We start from the raw sequence: 22,841 nt of genomic DNA on the forward strand, positions 1-22,841 counted from the left end.
TAATGCAAAAATACATATATAAAATTAAATCAGCTACTATAAAATTTTGACTGGACATGGTTCAGTCCTCCTGCTGTGTCCAACTACTATCTGTGTTTGACTGATTTGATAATTGATCTTTTAATTGTTTTAGAATATTTGTCCACTTGCCTTCACTGAAGAGCAATGTTGCTCTTTATCTCATATATTTAAAATGTTTTATACGAAATGTGTCCTAATATTGTTTCATTTTACATTGACAGTACATTGGTATATATCTTTACTGAAACTGAAGCCCATGGTTTCTCCTAATACTGCTCGATTGAATTGGAAATCACCTTTTATACTTAAGTCTTTTATACTTTCTGGAATTATATTTACTCATTTTAATAATCCATGTTCCTTATGCACTGTCCGTAAGTTTTTTTGAGTTTTGTGGGGGGTTTTGTTGACTGAAAGTGAAGCCCCTAGTGTCTTCTAATGCTAACTGCAACGTTAAAGCACCCACAATGCACAGCGAGGCTAGTTAGCGCTTAGCTGAAAACAACAACAGCGGCGGCGCTGAACAACAACGACGGCGGGGGACGGATTTCAGCACAACGGCGCAGTTTGTGCCGCTTTTACGAAGCACAATGTCCACCTGAAGTACTCTGGTTGGATGTTCCGATTCATTTTAAGACGGGTTTTCACTGCAGAGCGCTGAGTGTGCTGTTGGATAAGTGTGTTTTTAGGAGCTTCTCCCCCCCTCCCCAGGTCTCCCCCCTCTCCCTCCCCGTCTATGGTAGAGTGTATTCCGGCGGCGGCGGTGCCATGAACAGCGGACTCCCACCCTCAGCCGCTCCGCTCGGGGGGGTCGGGATACCAGGCGTGAAGGTGAAGTTTTGCCGCTATTACGCGAAAGACAAGACTTGTTTTTATGGAGACGAGTGTCAGTTCGTGCACGAGGACCCGACTCTGGCCAGCCTGCCAGTGCACGGCGGCGGTAGCGGAGTTGGAGGAGGCGCCGGTGGAGGCGGTGGCGGTGGCGGTGGAGGCAGCCCAGTGCCTTTCTCCATGGCTGGAGGCGGCGGGACGGCAGCCGGGTATCCGCTCGCGGGCAGCGCGGCGGTGGTGGCGGCGGCGGCGGCCTGTGCGGGCGCTGCTCCTACCAGTGTCCCCAAAAAAAGCGATGCCCTCGGACCAGCGGGGGCAGCTCTGGACGGGCAACTTCTCACCAGTAAGTTCGCGCTCAGTGGTTGTGCATAGGGAGGAAACTGAGCAGAGGGCCTAAAAAGTCCTCCTTGTTTTGTGCATGAAAACACGGGGCCTCTCAGAGGGCTTGTGCAGAAATCGAGGCCGAGGATTCAGTGAGGCCTCGTTCCCTCCACCACCACCACCACCAGCACCCCCTACTCTCAAAACAATACGAGGAAGCCGACAGGGACTTTGCTTTCTTTTCACCGTCCAGTTTGTGAAAATGCTGGAAAAGCGGTTCAAAAGGGGGTCCAGCTCGTTCGGGATTGTGCTCTAATGGGCCGAGTCTGGAGCTGCACCACCTGTCATTGTTTGAGGGCGAAAAGCTGAACCAGCGTTGCCATGCTGTGGAGGCTAAGAGCTAAAGTCAGGCAGCGTTTTTGCTTTAGAGGGGTTTTGTATAGCTGCCTGAGTTTGGAGCTGTTGCTTGTAACCCGCAGTGTCAGCTCTTTGCTGCAGCGGTTGCAGGGTATTGTGCGTGCAAGTGCGTGACACAGTGTGTTTAGGAAAGCTGTTGGTCTTTCTCGTCCATGCTGAAGTTGCTCGATTTTATTTCCAAGTGGAGGAAATGGTCCAAATGGCGAGGGTTTGGAGCAGGGTATTTAACACTGTATTTGTCTTGCACGACAGTGACTATGCTACCAGTTCCTGTCCGTAGTTTGATTATAATGATTTAAGAACGACTACAAAAAGCGCGCGTGCGTCAGCTGACCAAACCGTTCACGTATTTCTCCGCCGGGCTGTGATTGGCTGACGTTCAGTTGGGCAGTTTTTGCCTTTCAGCTCTTCACAGCTCTGTTATTCTCATTTAGGAGCAACAGCATGAACACACGTGTAATGGTACATTGACATTAAACATGTAGTTTCATCAGCATTAAAGGTAGCTCACATACCCTGTCACACAACCTTTTTAAAGATAGCAGGTATAGGTATCTGATTCAGACAGATATTAGCAGAAAATGATGGATCGGGCGTCAGGGCTTTGCAGAGAAGTTTATTTTTTTGTTTTTCCAAACTAAAGTAAGTCACTCATGTTCTGAATCCCATCAATTTATGACCGGACCAAATATCTGAATGTGTTTTGAGCAGGTCAAGAGCCGTTTGGCATTTGAAGTTTGCCTAAAAACCTAACATGATTTGGTCCTCACTGACTACATTGGGGGATTCTTTACAAAAGCCTTTTTTAATCATACAACTTGAGCCCAGACTCTAACCTGTCTAGTTCCCAGGTCTCTAACGACAGCACAAATAAACCTTTAACATTGGAGAAATGTTCCTTTAACATTCAAACACCTCTGTGCCCCCAGCTTTTTAGACAGGGCATATAGGTATTGATGGCTATCTGTTTCTCCTTTGAGGTTATAGATGTTGGGCCTGTTTAAGCGTCATATCCTTCATTTAGATGCTTATTTTAACAAATGCCATGTACAACTAGCTCCAATTGAAAGCTTATTAGTTTTTACAGAATGTACCTGAGGTTTCAATATTGATATCATAAAATAAAAAGTGAGAACATTCCGTCACTTGTATCATTTTAAGTGGGATTTAACTAACTTAAGTGTTAGTTAAGAGTTTTAAAAAGGTGGTTAAACCTGGCTATGTAATGTCTGGACAGTAAAAACACAATCATATTTTGCAATTTTGTTTTCTGTCGGGGGGGTTTGCCGATGCAGAATAACATTTCAGGGCTTTATGTGCATGGTTGCCTTAATTTGGATTTTTGTCTATTTAACTGTAATATATTTTGGGGGAAAAATTATATTTGAAAAATAACTGCATCACCACTGGTTTGTTTAGTCAAAACCATCTGTGTGGTAGCTTTTAATTTGCAGTCTTAATTATGCCAGTTAGCATTTTCAGTTATAAACCTTGTATGTTAATGTAAGATATGATTCATTAATATTAATGTTTTTGTGTGTGTCTTATTTCAGTCCCTGGGATGGACAGTGGGACACTGAGCGATGCAAATCTGACCAACTCTTACTTCAGCAGCAGCTTTATTGGGGTCAATGGGTTTGGCAGCCCAGCAGAGTCCAAATATTCAATGATGCAGGTGCGTACTTCTGTATTTTTCTCACAGCATTTATAATCGAAATCAATATAATGATGTTCTGTTGTCATCAATTTTCTGCTATTTGTGAAATAAGTATGTTATGATTAACACAGCACATCAGATCTCCAACACAATAAAAATGAAATAACAATCTTGTATTTTGCAGAAGTATGTTTTTTTGTTTTACAGTCTTACAAACTTTAAAACATTTTCCTGAAAGTGGTGGAAAAATATAATATAGTGTAGTTTAGATTAAATTAATATTTACTGTTTACTGTGTCCGGAATTTGAAATAATGTTGCTGTATGGTAAAATGTATTGCATTTTTCTTATGTCAAAATGCTTGTGGATAAAGAACAATGTAGCAGTTTCATTAGAAGTCCATATACATTTGATCTTTTTCAACCATTTTCAACTTTGGTGTAAGGATGAGAAGTATTTGTTTAGAAAATGTGAAATGCCTCAGTAGTGCCAGATATTACAACCTCAAATCTTATGTAACAGGGCCAGTTCTCTTGTAATAAAACATGCAAATAGTAGGTGTTCTTTAAAGGGGTAGTTTGGTCGAAACATTAAATTAATTAAATGCATTATTTATTTACCCCAGTTACAGCTGATCAGTTTGGTGTCTGATTTGTTCGTAAGAGTACAGCGGCAGATACTAGGCTGGCATTGCTAACAAGCACTGGGCCGTCACCAATCTCATACACAGCTAATTCTTAAAGCACTACTGCTGTGTAGTTTGCTTTAGGCTGAGGTAGTACCGTTTGATTGTAAGGGAGTGGGCATTGGCAAAGTGGTCTTTATAGTTTAGCCTAGCGCATGTACCTGCTTGTGTTGCTTGCCATGTTTGAGCTCCCCTTCTTCCCTGCAGGTACAGGAAGAGCTGCAGTCATGAGGCCTAGTTAGAGTAGCTACCAACTTTCGTTGACTATTCTGGTGGATATGTCTATGCATTTTGTTTTATATGAAGTAAACTGACAAACTATCAACAACAACCAAAGCAAATGATTTGGATGTCCTGGGCAGGTTGAGAGGGTTTAAATAAAGAAGCAAACTTCAGATATCAAACATGTTTTGGTCCAATATTTACAGTATTGTCATGTTGCTCACCTTTGCTTGGAAACCCATTTTTAGTTGTGCAGTAGAATAGGTCAGGAAGTGACCTTGTTTTGTTTAACCAAAATAAATAGCTTAAGCTCTTGCTCAAAGAATACTTGTGAAGGCTTTCATCACAGGGTTTGCAGCTGTCTGAAAAAGGGGAAATACAAACCTCACTTGAATGCTGTGTCCAGACCATTATATGGGATTTCGATTCAGCAGTGTGACAACAACCACTGAATTCTTTGTAAACCAGTAGAGGGGTTTTGACATGTTAACTCTTACAAAGAGTGTGAAGATGCAGCAGCAGGTTTAAGTGATGCCTGACTGTACATCAACAACTTCTAAAATGAGTGTGAAGACGGGCATCGATTTGATCTCTAAGGCGCTTTATCTCAGGGGTGTCAAGCTCTGGTCCTGTGTGTCTGAAAAGCAGCTCAGTTTCCTGATTACTTTAGTGTAACAGTGATTCTTATTATGCTTATCAAAATGACCTTTTTAAGTATGTGTGTTTGAGGAAGGAAGACACCAAACTGTGCTGTACTGCCACCCCTGTGATAAAGGACATGGGGGGGGGGGGCAGGGTGGTCCTATCACAGATGTAAAATATGCAAGTCTGCTTGTCCATGTGAGACCTCTCTAATTGTGACCTGTGTGTGTGTTCAGAGAATGACCAGCAGCAGCAGCTCCCCGAGCCTTCTTAATGACGGTGCCAAGAACTTCAGCCACAGCACTCATGGTGAGCTAAAATCTGTTGTTTGCTGTTGGAGTAAATTACTGTTTACTGGCTTAATGTCAGGCCTCACTGTTTCTGTTGTCTTTTTTTTTTTTTTTTTTTTGTAGATCCAGTAAATTCCCCCACTTCCTCCCTCTTTAGTGACTTTGGTGCTTTGAGCTTAACGCAGAGGAGAAAGGTAAGAATTTAGTGAGTTAACGGATGGTAAGGCTGCACCACTTTTCTAGTTTTGAAGGAATGCATTTTTCAACATAATCTCTATCTGTTGCATCTGTATTGTGCAGTCAGTTTTCCATCCCCTTGACTAAAAACATGCTTATAATATAAGTAGTCAGATGAACACTTGTAATGGAGACCAATGGGCAGTGGCAGCATATTTAGTGTAACATGCAGATAGTTCTTTTGAAACTCTAAAATGATGCTGAATTTGAGTTCAGTAATTTGCTGTGTGGTGTTCCTATACTGGGGATTCCCCCAATTATCTCATACTTTTTCAATTTGTGTTCAATTTTGTTTGAACCAAATATTTGCATCACATTATATACTCTCTCCATGAAGAAAGTGCTAATTTGTCACTTTGTGTGTGGGTTCCTGAGCAGGCTCCTAATCCAGCAGCTACGGAGTTCATCCCTAAAGGAGCACCTCGCATGGCCACCATGTCTCAGGCGGCCGTGCCCGCGTTTCCCTCGCCCCTCTTCCCCCATCCCGGCCTGAGCAGTTCCACTGCAGCTGGCCTTGCTCCTGGTAAGTGATTCACTCTCTCCAAAACGTATTCAAACCGAACCTTTTATTCTAAGGAACTCTCATTCCTTATTCATTTATGTATTTCCCTTTTTAATATGCCTGCAGCCATTGGTCATAAGAGTTGAGTGTTCATGTCCTCATGTTAGGTAAAAGAGCAAAAGTGAGATATGTAATGTGTTAAAATGTAGTCAGTCTGACAGATAGCAGTTCACCAAAGGAAATGTAGGGGGCAGTGTGGAAAATCATAAAAAGAAATTGTCTGTTGCAGACATTTAAAATGAAAGTGTCAGAATGGTTCGTTAGTTTTTTGATAACACGGTACCCAACTGAATAAGGGATTTATAGAAACAAGTTTTAGTTGAAAGCTTGTTTGGTAGCTGATCATGGATTCTTTTACAGGTATGTCGCTGTCTGCTGGGTCATCTCCTCTCCACTCCCCCAAAATCACCCCCCACACATCCCCAGCTCCTCGGCGCCGCAGCCACACCCCAAACCCAAACCCGGCCAATTACATGGTGCCCACCACTGCGTCCGACCAAGGCAGTGGTGCCCACATCATCCAGAAGGAAACTGTGGGTGGGACCACCTACTTCTACACTGATAACACCCCTGCTCCCATGGCTGGAATGGTATAGTGTCTGAAGCTCTCTTCTTTAAAGCGTTTGGCTCTTTTGATTGTGTTCACATAATCACGGCATGTGCTGCATTATTCTTTCAGGTGTTTCCAACCTACCACATATACCCACAAACAGCACCTCATGTGGCATACATGCAGCCCAAAGCCAATGCTCCATCCTTCTTTATGGCCGACGAGCTCAGACAGGTGTTTTCTCATATTCTTTCTGTCTCTCTGTCTCGGTGTGTGTCTGTTGTGAATACAGTGGGCAGGTGAATCTGGTTTTTGTAATTAAGTTGCTATGTATCCTTTCCTTGATGTGAAAGAAGAGCTGTGAGGATGGTGGAATCGGCACAAGAAGTGTTTAGCAAATGTGATCTCCTTCATTCAGTTTCTGGTTTATGGGCTGATGGACGGAGGAGAGCGGAGTTGAGGAGGCAGCAGTTAGAGATATGAGATGCCTCCTGTATCATCTAGTTTATTGTGCTGTCCATTTGTGCACAATTTCTGTTAAGATCATATGAAACCATGGTTTGTTTATATTAAGGTTGGGTATTTTTATAACCAACGCACTTAGCAAACATCTTTCTGTGATGCTTCCTCTTTCTTCAGGAGTTGATAAACAGGCATCTGATAACAATGGCCCAAATTGATCAGTCTGAGAACCCAGGTGAGTCTTTCCAGACTGTGCACTTAATGTTATTGCTATTATGAATTGAGACTTGTCTTGATGGTTACTATGATCTGATTGTGAGCGATGTCTGGATTGTGGTCACTGTGTCTGGATTCACCTTTTTGTATAAAAGAAACCACATCCTGTGTCTGGCATGCTGGATTCACTTACTGTTAGAATACTTTCAGTTAGTTTTTTTTGGAAGCAGTCACTATCACTTTTTAGTAGTTGCGTATCGCACTCCGACAGCATACTTTACCATTTACATCTGAGCCGTATTAACGTTTATCTGATTGTACAATTGTGTTTAGGAGTTCCATCTGAGGTGGACAGCTACCATAGCCTCTTTCCACTGGAGCCCCTCCCTCCTCCCAACCGCCTACAGAAAACCAGCAACTTCAGTTATATCACTTCATGTTACAAGGCGGTTAACAGTAAAGATGACTTGCCTTACTGTCTGAGGAGGATACATGGTAAGAATTCAATACAAGATGCAAACTGCAATCAGTCAACTGCAATGTTTATCTTCACATTCACTAGTGTTGGTAGTTTATTAGGTGCGCCTACCTTACTTGTACGCTCCTTAGCTGTTTTGTCAAACACTAGCATGTAGCTTTACAAATATTGAGTATTGCTGCACAGTTTCAGCTGCCCTCCTTCCCGTCCATTAATGGAAACTGGTCACCTTAGAAACACTACTGACTAGATACGGTTTGGAGGTGCCGCAGTGTCCGTATGGTGGGGACGTTGTCCTATGGCGGTTGCTCCTTATGTTGATCAGTGTTTACCAAGATGTCTTCAAGGTTACAAATTGTATGTGTGCTTATAGGCTTCAGGCTGGTGAACACCAAGTGTATGATGCTAGTAGACATGTGGAAAAAGATCCAGCACTCAAACGCCGTCACACTTCGAGAAGTCTTTACCACAAAAGCTTTCGGAGACCACTGTAAGATTCCATATGCGTGTTTCTGTTGTTTAAGTGCTTCCAATTTATTTCAATGAAACATGGGACTCAATTTGAATTGTGATTGATGAGTGTCTGTTGGATTTTCTCTTTTAGCTTTGGTGTTTTCTTATGATTTCCATGCTGGGGCTGAGACCATGTACAGCAGGCACTTCAATGACCCAACAGCCGACTCTTACTTCACCAAGAGGAAGTGGGGTGAGTTGCCATTCCTAAGCCACAAAAAACAGCCTGTTCTGACCCCCCATATTTAGGTCAGTGGTGATGGACAAAGCTTGTTTATTTTTTTATATCTATGGTTTATAAGAAAATCTTATTCTCTAGGACAAATAATGGGTAGTTGTTTGACAGAGCAGTAAGTGTTTGTGATCCATTGTGATTGCTGCTCTGCTTGAGGAAGGCCAGTATTTCCAGTTTCTCGAAACAATTAGTTTTTGCCTTTAAAAACTGTTACCTTAGAATATATATATGCTTATATGAAGTCCAGCTACCGATACTACACTGCAAAACCAAAATGACAGCTTTACAGGTAAAGGAAAAAGTCAATGTAACAGATCAGGAGGAGTCATTCCAAATCATTTTGGATTTTAATTGATTAAAAAAAAATAATAATAATAATGATATATATATATATATATATATATATATATATATATATATATATATATATATATATATATATATATATATATAGATATATATATATTTTTTTTTTTGTCTCTGAAGGGAAAGTGTAAATATTTATACCCCGCTCTCAATTACGTAATCAGAGATGTTTCAGAACGAGTGCACATGGTGAAATTTAGTTTTTACTGCTGTTTTGTAAGTCGTAATACACAGGTGCTCCTGCCCTGAATCTGCTTGAGAAATAGTGGTGCATTTTTAAAATGGACCGCCCTATCCTCTGTGCATGGAACACTCTTGCTGCTTTTCCGTTTGTGTGTATTCGTGAGGACACACTTTGAATTCCAGAATGTGTTAAGGGCTGAGTTGCAGCTGTGCGTGTAAAGCGGGGAAAGAGGAAATGGTGGTTGAAACCGCTTCTGCACCAGGTGGAGTCCAGTACCTGCAACTGTTGGGCTGATGGGGGAAGCAGCACCCAGGGCAGCGGCACGATTTGCAGTTACTGCACGTCACGGCCTTCACACTGTAGTACAGCACTCGCTAGAGAGAATCGCTGTGCACAGTAGGGGGATTTGTCAGGCAGATGTGGAAAGAGTGACATGTTTCAGAGATAAGGACTTATAAAAACCACAGCAGTGTTTATTTTATTTTTTCTTGTAGTACTATGTTTTAAGAATTATTATTGGCCAGTGTACTGTTGGACATTTTAATCATTACATTTTAAGGTTGGGATGTGCTTATTTTGGTTACTTCAGTCCTGATTTTTTTTTTTTTTTTTTTTTTTTTTTTTTGGCACTTTTTAAGTTTTGTCCATTCATTACCGTGATAGTTTTTTTAAAAAATTTTTTTATTATTATTCTATATCAACTATACTGTCTAAGGAAACCAGTAATGAGGCAACCTGTGTGAGCTTATGCCTCTGTAGTGATGGGCCTGTTTTGTGTGATGTTTGGTTCTGGTAGGTCAGCACGAGCCCCCTCCTCCGCGGCAGCATGCAGGCCTATTGCCTGAGTCTCTGATCTGGGCCTACATCGTCCAGCTGAGCTCAGCACTACGGACCATCCATACAGCCGGTCTGGCCTGCAGAGTTATGGATCCCAGCAAGATCCTAATCACTGGAAAGACCCGGTACACACACATGCACTTGTCATACATGCACTGTCAGACCTGTAACTACCTGCATCCTCAATGAACACAAAACAGATTGTCCTCACATTTGACTACATAGTTCTTAGTTCTTTTTTTTTTTTTCCCCAACTTGTACCATCCATATTCTTCATAAACTCTGCTTGTGTCTCTCACTGTGTCCAAATATTTGCTGCTCTCCTTGATTTGGCCTGATCTGTATCTTATAAACTCAGTAAATATATTGACAGTTTATACTGACTAGTTTATGGGTTCATATGGCTTCCAGATGAGGCAGAAGTTAGGAAAGGACGTTTCAGTAAAGTATTCGGATGCACTTGAACCTACTGGAATGCTCCAGTAGACTGATGAGAAAACTCACTTAATGAGCTCCAAGGTAAGACCATATCTCTACAGAAACTGGTCTTAATGCACAAAAGACGTCATATACTTTTATTCACATTTAATGGCTACAGTTCAATTTCAGTTTACCCTGTACATGTTTCCAGCAGAGCCACTGCTCAACATGTCCCAAGCAGACCACATGCTGTGCACAGAGGCCGTTCCGCTGGGGTGTCTGCTAATGAATATATTTGTTGACCTATATTGAAATGGTATACATATATGTTGGTCATTCTTACTGGAAATTATAGAGGCATAATGAAATACTGCTTAAGTGCTTGAGCAATATGGCACATGATTACTTTTGCAATGTCTTATTATATATAAAAATAAAAAAAACAGTGAAAAAAAATTTAAAAACTCAAGATTTCTATTTAATAATTCGCACACCTCCACTTAAATTATTCTAATATACTCAGGAGAGCATTTTGTGATGTCTTTGGTGACAGTACCAGTAGTACCAGTGACAGTGGTCCTAGTTCGTGGTCTGTTGAACCTGATGAGGTCCATATGCACGCACATGTACACCCGCACACCGCATTTCACACATGCGCGTTGATGATTACCATAAGGGTCTGCTTTAAATGAGGCTCATGCCACAGCACATGCTTGAGGACATGAAGTGAATGCAGAAGTCTTAGTTAGGCCCAGTTTTCTGTTCCTGAAAACACATGTTCAGGATGATTAATACTTTATATTGGACAGTCCTATCTACCGTAACACACCAATGTGGTTTCGGATGCACACAACTACACCACACACAGACCAAAGATGGTATAACCATCTAATTGTCGTTTGACTGTTAAAGAATATAGTGGTATGTTCATTCCCACTGAAGTGAGTCAATTGTACAACTGTGTTGTTATTAAGTAGTGAACCAGCCCTGCCACAGTGGAGATTTCTTCAGTTCTTGAGACTATTTTTGTGGTGGTTCCCTTCAGCACCTTACTGTAAGGAGCAGATAAAATTCAGCAAATTAATGAGTGAGTAGGATCCCCTGCAATTTACTGGACCTCCCACACCTACATCTGCATAGATAACTATAGATTTAAGGGTTGAGCTAGGGGTCAAAAAACATTCAAGCATCATCTCTTTTCTACTCAGAGGAGAAAGATACATGTTCAGCTTGAATATGCAAAAGCCTGACAATGTGAAATGTAGGCTGTTGCTGTGCAGTGCTGAGCAATTCTTTTACCGCTCTACCTTCTGAAAAGATCTCCAGATGTAAAATGTGTCTGCTAGGTCTTTGTGATATTGACAAAGTATTAGTATTCTGATTATTGCAATTATTACTGCAATCATTGCATGCAGTAAATCTCCCACTTCAATTCACATTCCCATAAACTTTTGTGGGCTTGCTTACATGCCTAGATCAGTAGTTCACCCAGGCTTATTTGCATATTTCAGTCTTCTGCAAGATCAGTTTTTCAAGTTGCAATGCAACAATACTAAATAACAATGTATTGTTATTTAGTAATAATAAAGTGTTGTTAACAATACAAAAAAATTAAAAATAAAATAATTTAGTAATAATAATGTGTTGTTAACAATACAACTAATAACTGTGTTGTGTTGTCTGTCCGCACTTGTATTGTGTTGTACTTGTGTTTTGTATGCACTGTCTGTTGCACCATGGTCCTGGAGGAACGTTGTTTCGTTTCACTGGGTACTCTGTATGTAGTTGAAATGACAATAAAACCTACTTGACTTGACATGGGATTCTGCATTTTAACCCTGCATTGTAACCCTTTTAGTTCAAATGGCAAGTTATATTTGTGAGACGTAGTTTAACCTCCCCCCCCCCCCCCCCCCCCTGCTTTTCTCTAGGTTACGGGTGAACTGTGTAGGAGTGTTTGATGTCTTGACGTTTGACAATAGTCAGACCAACCACCTGGCACTCATGCCCCAGTACCAGGTAAGTGTGTGCATGTTATGACTTTAGATGTGGAATAGGAATATCTGCTGAAGAAATGATGCAACATGTTAAATTCTTCTACTGGTGAAGTAGAAATGTAAATAACATCTATATTTTGTGCCCATTGCCTTTCCTCTCTTTTCCAGCAAGCAGATCTGATCTCCCTGGGGAAGGTAGTGTTGGCCCTGGCCTGCAACTCTCTGGCTGGCATTCAGAGAGAGAACCTACAGAAAGCCATGGAGCTGGTGTCAATCAACTACTCATCTGACCTCAAAAATCTAATCCTGTACGACCACTACCATGCAATTCTATATACACACACCGGCATGACATATTGTATTTATACATTCTGGGGTGGGTTTCCCAAAACATTTGTAACACTAAGTGCCTCGTGGCTAATGTAGTACTTAAACACGTTTGAAAATGTAAGAGGATTCTGACTCATTCGTTACTTACTGAGAATTTAGTAATTAAGTGCACACAGTTTTGTCTCAAATGTGATAAATGCCTTTCCATCAGAGATGCGGTCAATAAACAACTGTTTAAAACGCATTTATAATTTTGGAAACTCTTGGGAAATCCTTGTGTTCTTAAAGTTATGTTGTTCTTGATCGTGAGTCATTAAGATTAAATGATATCAGGAAGCGCCTGTGTATAGTGGTCACAGATGCACGCAAGCTAACATATTTATACTTACAAGTGTAAATGATTACACAGTGCTTCTGTTTGCTTGGTAGAAATAAATGTAGGTATGTAGTCTTACAACAATTTAATGTGATTAAATTGTTGTAAGTTAATTTAAGGTTCTGTATGAAATAATTGAGTTCATCTCCATGAAATTCCGCCATGATTTTTTTTTTAATCATTATTTTACTATTCAGAATAGTTTTAATAAATATATTATGTTTATATGCATTGAATCCAGCATTATAAAAGGAGGAACTACACATTTCTTGTTGGTTTTGTTACTGTTGCTCTGAAAAGAAGCCCACAAAGATTATTTGATTACTTGTAATTGTCAAATTTGCCACCTTCAGATCAGTGGGTTCCTACACCTTGTAGTATCCAGAAACTTGCACAAAACACACATTAAACTAGCTGTTAATTTCTTTTGCTGTTGGTTTTGCTCCTGCAGGTACCTGCTGTCGGATCAGAGTCGCCTGCGCAGTGTAAACGACATCATGCCCATGATTGGAGCCCGCTTTTACACACAGCTGGACGCATCACAAATGAGGAATGATGTCATTGAGGAAGACCTGGCCAAGGTATGCACACCACACATGCACGCAAACAGTTTGCATGGTTTGTGTGTGTGTCCTTCTGTAGGGGAGAGGAGGTGTGATGTCCATAGATATTTTAGAAGCTGTGTACTGCTTTCTGCTTTCCGTTTTAACGCTGACTTCTGAATGTGTGAAACTGCCCTGCCTTCACCCTGCGCACAGATACAAATGCTTTTTTTTCCTTCTTCTTTTCTTTCTTTTTTTTTTTTCCAACAATATGCAAGTCCAAGTGAAGCTTTTAAGAATGGCAAATTAGACCTGGATTTTATTAACTCCCTCTTATTTATGTATGTATGATATCTGTCTTGAGTTAATAAAAGCCAGGTCTAATTTTCTCTTTTTTTAACTCCTGAGATTATTATATACTGCTTGTGTGTGTTTTCATGATAATATATAGTCTAAGGGGGCAGACAGGCTGGCTGGGGATTCCTCCTGCTAAAAGTAATTAGTTGTGTGACTTAAAGATCCCCCATTACAAGACAGCAAGTTGAGTACTGTGAACAGGACCATAATCTGACCACTTAAGTCCTGGCATAAAATGAACTGATGTTTCCGGGCTCCCTCTACAGTTGAGGAATGTAATCACTTTTATAACAGCTGCTGTAAATACAAAATGCATCCCTCAGCTTGTCAGAAAATGCAAAGTGAAGGAATCATGTGAACTGACACATATTGCAGGATTTAACACGAACATGACTCTGGTTACACAGCACTTTTTTTCTTTTTATTTTTTTTCTTCTTTTGTGGCCGGGGGGGGGGTCTCATGCAGCTCCACCAAAGTTATGTAGTGCCGAGCCTAGAGTGGGATCAATAAAAAAAGCTTCTCTCCCTATTACAGGTCAGTGTAGCATCAAAATGATGGAGCTGTAATTTTACAGTAAGAAAATTAGTGTTGCTTTAATCTTAGAACATGCATGTACACTGAATGTATGACTCTTGACCTGCATACAGGCCCTGTCTTAAAGATAAAATGCTATATTGCGCCCTCTCTCTGGTCTGTGGGTGTGTTCGTTGTTCTATGTGGTCAAACAAACATTATAAACTGAATTAGGCCACTGCAGGGTTGGGTTGGAATGTGTGTTTCCGTCAACTGTGTCAATGCTCATGGTTCTGTATGTGGCTTATCAGGTTTACTACCATGTGTTGACCAAAGCTCGCCAAACTGTCAAACGAAACCTAAAGTACTAAAGCCTTAGTACTTTAGTTCTATCCATTCACACTAAAAGCCCAGTACAGGACAACAAACCAGAGGAGAGGGTGTTTTTACATATATAACACTATATATAACTGCACAAAACAGTCTGTTTAGTTCCAAGGTATATCTAGAGATCATGAAATTGGTCATGTAGAGATGGTTTATGACTGGTTGTTTTTGGCACATAAACGCACACACTTGAGTTTACCCTGTTCATAGATTGTAGTGCAGTGCACTCAATAGATCATAGATTGTAGTGCAGTGCACTCAATGTGTGTCAGGAAGTTAAAGTTAAAAGTTGTGAATGGCTTTATTAAGCTGCATGTTCATATAGGCAACCACTCTTATATGTTTGAACTATTTTTGTCTGGGTTTCCCCAAAAGCAAGATCATTAAGAGGTAGAGTGAGCATCACATTACAGTGTCTTTGCCAGTTAAGATGATCTTAATGCTACATGCTTTGTAGGAACTGGGCCCCAAACATTCAAAATCGTTAAGCTTATTTAACTGATGGGACATATGAGTAACATGGTGGAAGTATAAAGTATAAATGTGCTTCACAATATGTTGACATGCAAACAAAATAATAGTGCCAGATTTATATATATATAATATATATATTTATTTATATATTAACTTTTAGTACAGTCTGGTACTACATCAACAGTGATGATTAGGCTGTTGTAATGAAACCTACTGCTGCCTAGGTCTTCTTTGGCAAACTTTAGTCTTGCCCTGATTGTTGTTGTTGTTGTTGTTTAACTTTCCTTTTGTACTCCAATTGAAAGACAAACTTGTGATTGTATAGATTTATGTACCATGATAATTACTGTGGCAAGGTGCCTTTACACATCTTGCGGTCTGCCCTTGGTCTGCTTTTGCTAGGACGTCCTGACCTGGCCATGTTGCCAGTTGTCTTAAATATTTATGATTTTCTGGACAGTGGAACATTTTGTTTAAATCTCTTCCCAGATTTCTGTGCGTCTACAGCCTTCTTTCTGAAGGCCTCAGAGAGCTCCCTGAATCTGATACCACTTCAACAATTAAGAAAGAAGTAAAATCGTATCTCCTCTGGTCACACTGGGCAAAACAGAATCCAGTCAAAGTATATCAAGATACTGTCCAGATACAAAACGCATGTAACGGCAGATGTAAACAGTCTCCTCCACAATCCTTTTATCTGCAGCTGATGTGCTGCCCCTGATTGTACTTCAAGGTGTTTTAAGTAGTTAATGTGGGGGTGTCCTAACTTTTCTCACAAGAACATTTCATTTCTGTTTATCACGTTTTACAATACATTTCAATATGTTAAACACACAGGTTTTCATGGAGTGAAAGTTTTTCCATTTGTGTTTGTGTAAACTCTTCATTGCCCTTTCTAACCCTCTGCAGGAGGTGCAGAACGGACGCTTGTTCCGCCTGTTGGCAAAACTGGGAACTATCAATGAGCGACCAGAGTAAGTCCTTAATTTGTTCTGATGCTAACAGAAGTGAAAGAGTAGAGTTTTGTGTAAAAGATGCTTGAACAAGATAAGATTTAGAATACATTTTGAATATTGTTTAATAGCTTTCTGGATGCCAAAAAGGAAACCTGTGAGGGAGACTGAAATGAGTAGCTCTGTAGTATGATTTTATGTAGAGTCTAGTTTGGGTACTCCACTCTTAAATAACACAGAAGCTTTTATCAGCAGTTTCACCTGAAATGAACTTTAACATTGCTTCTGAAAACCTGTAGTGCCAATTTCTCTCCCAGGTGTTACTTCAGTACTGTCACCTAACAAAGTAAACTCCACCCAGTTTGAAGCGTTATATATTTACACTCCTCTTCAAAAGTCTGGAGTCTTTGCTTTCACTTAAATGAAATTCCAAATTACTGTGGGTATAATGGATTGTAATTAACCCATCATCTGTAGAGATTCACCTCCAAATGAACAGCATGCATTTAGTTATTGCCAAAGTGTAACCATAACAGTGTGAATAGTTTTATTGTTTTGTTGCTTTTTGAAGTAAAAAATTCCTAAATCTCAATGCAGAGTTTCAGTGAAGAAATACTGACAGAGCAGTTGTCACATGGAACGTGGGTTTTGTGAACTGGTAAACCCCTTACAACTTAGTAGCTGAGCAGTGTATTAAAATTAGTTTCACATCCTTGTTCTGTACAACAACGATTCAGATCATTGACTGGAAGGAATAATGAGGATAATGGATGATCAGAATTAGTTTAAAATTTCATCATTACTAATGTAACTAAAATGGCACAGCTAATTTCAGACTTTGTAATATGTACATCTGATCATAAAGAGAAGTATTAAATGTTACCTGTCTTGCAAGTTTGCACACACCCACAGCAGAGTTTTGCGTGAACTGTTGCAGATTCCAGAAGGACCCAACATGGTCAGAAACAGGAGATCGTTACCTGCTGAAGCTCTTCAGAGATCACCTCTTCCACCAAGTGACAGAGGCTGGCACTCCCTGGATCGACTTGAGTCATATAGTGTCTTGTCTCAATAAGGTGGACATCTTTATCTCTTTTTGAAAGTGATGATTAAGTTGAGTGCTTGTTGGGCCTGTTTTTTTTTGTTTGTTTTTTTGTTTATATTTGAGTAATACAATCTTGCTTTCCACTAATGTATAAATAGTTACTCCAGTCACTACTTAAGTCCTGCCCTCTTTCACTGCAAAAGTTAATTCCAAAATATCCTAATTGCGTTGCATTTTGGTCGAATTTGCACATGCTGTTATTTTGTATTGTTTTCTTTTTCCTTTTCTGGTTTTCTTGTAAATCATGTGCACTGTGTGTGCTTGATCTTAGCTGGACGCGGGGGTCCCGGAGAAGATCAGCCTGGTGTCTCGGGATGAGAAGAGTGTGCTGGTGGTGACTTACTCGGACCTGAAGCGCTGCTTTGACAGCACCTTCCAGGAATTGCTGGCTGCTGCCAATGCCCCCCTGTAGCGCCCCCCACAGGCAAGGGGTGGGACTGCCTGAAACCAGAGCACATTGCACTACAGTGAAAGACGATAGGCGCAGAACGATGATCTCATGGCCAGGGCGGAGCCAAGTGGTTGCTCACCTCCAGTCAGATACACTGTCCTGTCCAGAAAGGAAGTTTTTTCTAAAGCATATTTTTTTAGTTTTCATAACCCCACAGCTACCAAATTATGGACAAGTTGACAGCTGTGATGAATTTTTTTAGACTTTGGGAACAAGGATTACGATGACAGAGACACTTTTCCTGCTTTTATTTTTTTTCTTGGTTTTTATTTTTTTCTGTGGAGGATGCACTAAATTTTTTAAGTTTTTTTTTGTTTGTTTGTTTCTTTTTAAAAAAAAAAAAAAAAAACTAAAAAAAAGAAAAAAGTGATTGTGTGTTTGATACCCACTGTGTGTACCAAGACCTCACACAAGAGGAGGATGGGAACTAGACTACCGGATACAAGAGGAGTGGTTTTCTATGTCTCCTGCATTTAGGTCTACTTAGGCACTGCAAATCGGGACACGCCACTTTTGCCACGTTTGCAGAACCCAGACCACTTTTTGCCTCCAGCCTCATTCAAGATGGGACAAACCACTGGGTTTGTTTGTGGAGTTGGCAAATTGCTGTTAAGACTGACCACTGATTGAATGTGTGGCAATATGGTGCATGTCCCTTGGCCCTCCACCCCTGCAGACAAGACTTGTTTCAAAGTCAGACGTTATTGGGTGGGGGCGCGGAGCAGCAACGCTGGGTGGATGGGTGCCTTGTCCATGTAACTGGTGGCACTGACAGAAAGGGGTGCTCTCTCCTGTTGCTGTGTAAGACTTTATTATTAATGCAGAATTATGCAACCTCCTTTTTTTTTCTTTTTCTTTTTTTCATGTATGCTTTTTGCAAGGTAACAAAATCACAGTTTGCGCAAATGAAATTTTGGTTATTGTTGTCTCTCAAACAGGCTTTCTGGGTCTGGAAAGGAACCAAAGAACTGGACCACAATAGGAAAGGAACCAGTTCTGCCTCTTTTGTGGAATGTCCTCTCCCTTTAGCCCCTTTTGTGGAGCGACCTCCGTTTATGCCCATATCTTACTTTCATTTCCCCCCCTTTTCCCTCCATTTCATGTCCGTTTCCAACCACTCACCCTTGACCCCTGCCATCAGTCACAGTCTCTAGACTGGTGTTTGTATTGAACTTGGTGAATTCATAGAGCTCTTATGTGATGTTATAATCTCTGGTTCTCTTTCTTGCCCAGTAGTGGTGCATGATTGGATGCTAGAAGCTCACGTTCACTTCATTGCTATAAATTCTGTGGACCAATCCCAGCAGGAGTTCCTGGGAGAGAAGGGACAGAAGGGGTGGGGCTAGTTGGGGGGAGCGTTGTGTGTTGATTTTATCACTTTTTTTTTGTTTTTGTTTTTTGACCTACAGATCATGTGATGGCAATGTGCTGGAATAACACAGGGCAGCCACAGCTCGACCTCTTTTCTTTTCTTTCTTTTTTTACATTTTGTGCACTCAGAGCAGTTTGGAATTCTCTCAGGACGATTCCCGAATAAGCCAATGATTGAATGTGTTTGACCTGTCATTGGTGACCCTTTCCAATCAGTTAGTGGAAATGGGCGGGACTTGAGCAGCAAGTTTGGCTGATCCACACTGGACAGAGAGGAGGTCAGGGTGGAGCATGTTTTACTGAGCTGAAGTGAGGATGCTGTTAGAATTGTGTACCCTTGATTTGTTTCTTTTCTTTTCTTTTGGTTTGTTTTTGCGCCTTCCTATTTTTGTTTTGTTTTTTTTGTTTTTTTTTAGCAGAAAGAGCAGTTTGTAAACACCTTGGTGAATCCAGTGCCAAGCCTTCCCCAGAAAAACTCACACGTACACGTACACACACACACACACACACACACACTTCTAGCCAACACATAGAAGATACTCATATCATGATGACCCCAGGAATCGCACTCCAGTAAAACTTTGTGATGACCCTCAGACAAACACACTCACAATCTTAGTACTTTTTATGCCCTTCTCTTGTTCATTGTCTCACATTTTTGCAATATTTGTGTGTACAACAGTATTTTAATAAAGAATACAAAACTTTACAATGTGCTTTCAGTGTATTTGTGCGGTTCAGTGTTTTCATATTTCAGCTTGTTGCAAAAACATGTTTCGTTATTCTGGCCCAGATAATCTCTACATCTAATCTTCAGAGACAGACCATGAAGCATATAGAGCAAATATATTTTTACGCTACATACATACTTTTAGATACTTTTATTTTTATTCTGCCTCTGCTAGGTAATTCATTACATTCGATTAATGTCTCAAGTGCCATAAGATAAATGTCTATAGTATGTTGTAATGAAGACAGATATTGTTACAAATTTAACTGTCAACATGGTGTGGTGTATTTCTTCAGTAGCACTGGAACTTAAGATCAGCAGTTATTGCTGCAGTATTAAAGGTAGTGAGTATAAATAAATAGTCTGTTACAGACTTCCAGCATGTACTTTTGGCAACACAGATTTGTGACAACTGTGGTGCTCTACAGTTCAATGTCCTGCACCCTACCTACAAAAGCCTGAGGTTGTAGTTGGGGCACTACAATAGATAAAAAGGTAATGCATGGTTTTAGCTGCTCGGTGAATAAAATGACAAAGTGATGAATGCCTGTTGCTTCAGCAGAGTTTCAAACATTTTTAAAGAGTCTTTGGTAAAATATTGTGAAAGCATGGTAAGGCCTGTAAGAGGCTGAAAAGAATATAAGCTTGGACAAGAAATTGGCTCGGCTGACTTTGCTTGAAAAGATGGCTAAATGATGTCTTTATATACATTTAACTCAAACTTCTCCACCTTTTATTTGTAGCAGGATTGGAATATGGAACTTTTTTCAAGGGCTTTGCTTTCAGGGCATTTGGTCGTTGAGACTGAAGGAAATGGAAAAATTAAGCCTTAAAAATAGCAATTTTTAAATTATATTTGTATTTAATATGGGCAAAGAACTTTGACTAGGGCTGCGCAATTGAGGCTATCTGAAAGGAAGACCATGGAACACCATTAATGTGAAAGGTGGAGAACATGGATGTGCCGTGTGGATTTCTTCAGCACCACAACATGTGGACAGCGACACCCATGCTGTGACACAAGGCCTGGTGGCAACATCCAGCCCTCAGGGCCTCCAGCTAGACCTGAAATGTAGGTTTTGGCTCCAAGTACTACAAGCGCACAGTATTTTCCTGACTTAAAGTTATTGGCATACCATTTAAGCACACAGTGCTGTCTGTAATATCATTTGTTTAGGATCGGAGTTGCTGATCCACCAATCTTTTATGAAGAGGAAAGTAGCAAACAGCATTTATGAGTCCAGCCTTTCTATACAGTAAGATGTCAAAACAATTATCACTACACTTCGAGGGTCCCTGTTTTTCAGTCTTTGCTTCAATACATAGAATAAATAATCAAATACAGGCTTTAACTTTTAAAATATTTAAAAGGTAAGATTCTGGACATGTTCAGAGATTTGTGGTGCAAAAAAGCTCCTTAGTTGATTTCTACAGATACCGCCAACATAGTTGGAGAGCATTATACTGTATGTGAGTGCAGTGTTTTTGCTTTGCTTTCAACTAATAGTAGTGCTTTGGAAGCCGTTCGGCTCTGGTTCTGGTTCTTTTCTCTTTCTAACCTTGTTCCAGCACCTAAAGCTATCAGTAAACCCTTACTGAACTCAATGTTGTCAGAGCATTGGATTGAAACTACTCTAATGCATGTCACCCTGGCTGAAAGAAGGAGTGTGCTACAGAGAAGGGTAGAGGAGTGCAGCATCATAGTCAGGAGGAGGAGAGCCACAACCATCAGAATCTGAGTCAGAGGGAACGGCATTAGTATCATTTTCTGCTCGGCCACATGGACCAGTGCTCAAACAGGGAAGCGCTGGAGAGGGCAGTATCTTGTCCTGGCAGTGGCCCTTGGAGAAGAATCTGCAATAAAGTAATTTCAGTGTTAAAGGCTTTATAGAACTAGGACAATAGGAAGTTGTGGCAATGATATTTAATCATAACTGGAGTCAGTTATAAGTCAAACAATATTAAATGTACAACATTCATTCAATTTTAATGTGATTCATGTCATGTTTACTTAAAGCAGAATTTTGTGAAAATTGGTGTTTTTTGCTCCTGTGCCCCCCTTACTGGTGGAGAGTGTTATTCACATTAGGAAAAAATAAATTGCACTTTGAGCAAAATTGAGCTCATGGTAAATGTAAATTTTACATAATTAATGATTTGGGTTACACAGTTCTCATGAGTGCTGCGAGTGCCCGCTCCTCCAGAGTTACAAAGTGCAAGTACAGTAGCCAGTGTTCCAAGCCCTGAGTGTCAATGATGAGAATGCCTCTCTTTTAATGGTCAGTGGAGCATCACAGTGATTTTAAATCTGTTAAATTAATGTAAAACGCTACAAAGTGTTGCATTAAGTACATGAATCAAGAAGCATAAAACACATTTCATGGTTGATGGGGTACAGCCTATTTCATGCAATCAAGTTTACACACGTGGACAAAATTGTTGGTACCCCTCAGTTAATTAAAGAAAGAAAAACCCACAATAGTCACAGAAATAACTTCAATCTGACAAAAGTAATAATAAATAAAAATGCTATGAAAATTAACCAATGAAAGTCAGACATTGCTTTTCAACCATGCTTTAACAGAATTATTTTAAAAAAATAAACTCATGAAACAGGCCTGAACAGAAATGATGCACATTTCTCACTAGAATCCCTTGAGTCTTGAGATTTCATTGTACCCTCCACAGATTCAAGACACCCTGTGCCAGATGCAGCAAAGCATCTCCTCCACGTTTCACAGTAGGGACAGTGTTCTTTTCTTGATATGCTTCATTTTTCAGTCTGTGAACATAGAGCTGATGTGCCTTGGCAAAAAGTTCAATTTTTGTCTCATCTGTCCACAGGACATTCTCCCAGAAGCTTTGGGGCTTGTCAACATTTCTACATTTCTTTTGTTACCATTCGTATTATCCGTCTCTTTGATTTGTCATCAATTTTCCTCCTGCGTCCACGTCCAGGGAGGTTGGCTATGTCGTCCCTCGTTATTGTGCCCTCCCCTGGGGCGCCATGATAGGCTACAGTCCCATGGATCTTACCTTTCTGAATAATATGTGCAACTGTAGTCACAGGAACATCAAGTTGCTTGGAGATGATCTTATAACCTTTAC

At 40.4% G+C, this 22,841-nt stretch overlaps 2 protein-coding genes across 4 annotated transcripts in view; one reads left to right on the plus strand and one right to left on the minus strand.

Annotated features, from left to right (window-relative positions):
* The first annotated feature begins 510 nt into the window (after positions 1-510).
* Positions 511-19,715, plus strand: pan3 (poly(A) specific ribonuclease subunit PAN3). The gene is made up of 18 exons (XM_072689203.1): positions 511-1,195; positions 3,144-3,265; positions 5,033-5,105; positions 5,210-5,280; positions 5,702-5,846; positions 6,246-6,475; positions 6,565-6,669; positions 7,075-7,132; positions 7,447-7,608; positions 7,965-8,081; positions 8,196-8,297; positions 9,686-9,851; positions 12,078-12,165; positions 12,312-12,451; positions 13,301-13,430; positions 16,033-16,097; positions 17,014-17,152; positions 17,453-19,715. The coding sequence occupies exons 1-18, from the start codon at positions 790-792 to the stop codon at positions 17,591-17,593; spliced, it is 2,460 nt and encodes an 819-aa protein (XP_072545304.1). The 5' UTR covers positions 511-789; the 3' UTR covers positions 17,594-19,715.
* Positions 19,670-22,841, minus strand: part of flt1 (fms related receptor tyrosine kinase 1) — a 33,258-nt gene continuing 30,086 nt past the window's right edge. For all 3 annotated transcript variants that reach the window (XM_072689171.1, XM_072689162.1, XM_072689180.1), the window contains exon 30: positions 19,670-21,587. In XM_072689171.1, coding sequence (XP_072545272.1) covers positions 21,404-21,587 — 184 coding nt within the window. In that variant the 3' untranslated portion in view covers positions 19,670-21,403. The remainder of the gene's footprint in view (positions 21,588-22,841) is intronic.

Source organism: Salminus brasiliensis, chromosome 1, assembly GCF_030463535.1.
Source record: "Salminus brasiliensis chromosome 1, fSalBra1.hap2, whole genome shotgun sequence".
Classification (NCBI taxonomy): Eukaryota; Metazoa; Chordata; class Actinopteri; order Characiformes; family Bryconidae; genus Salminus; species Salminus brasiliensis.

Bases quoted from the DNA above. Each gene is read 5' to 3' on its own strand.
- pan3 (XM_072689203.1), top strand. From the start codon at position 790: ATGAACAGCGGACTCCCACCCTCAGCCGCTCCGCTCGGGGGGGTCGGG. The intron at 5,281-5,701 runs GTAAGAATTTAG...GTTCCTGAGCAG, and splicing joins GCTTAACGCAGAGGAGAAAG to GCTCCTAATCCAGCAGCTAC. The intron at 12,452-13,300 runs GTACGACCACTA...TTGCTCCTGCAG, and splicing joins GACCTCAAAAATCTAATCCT to GTACCTGCTGTCGGATCAGA.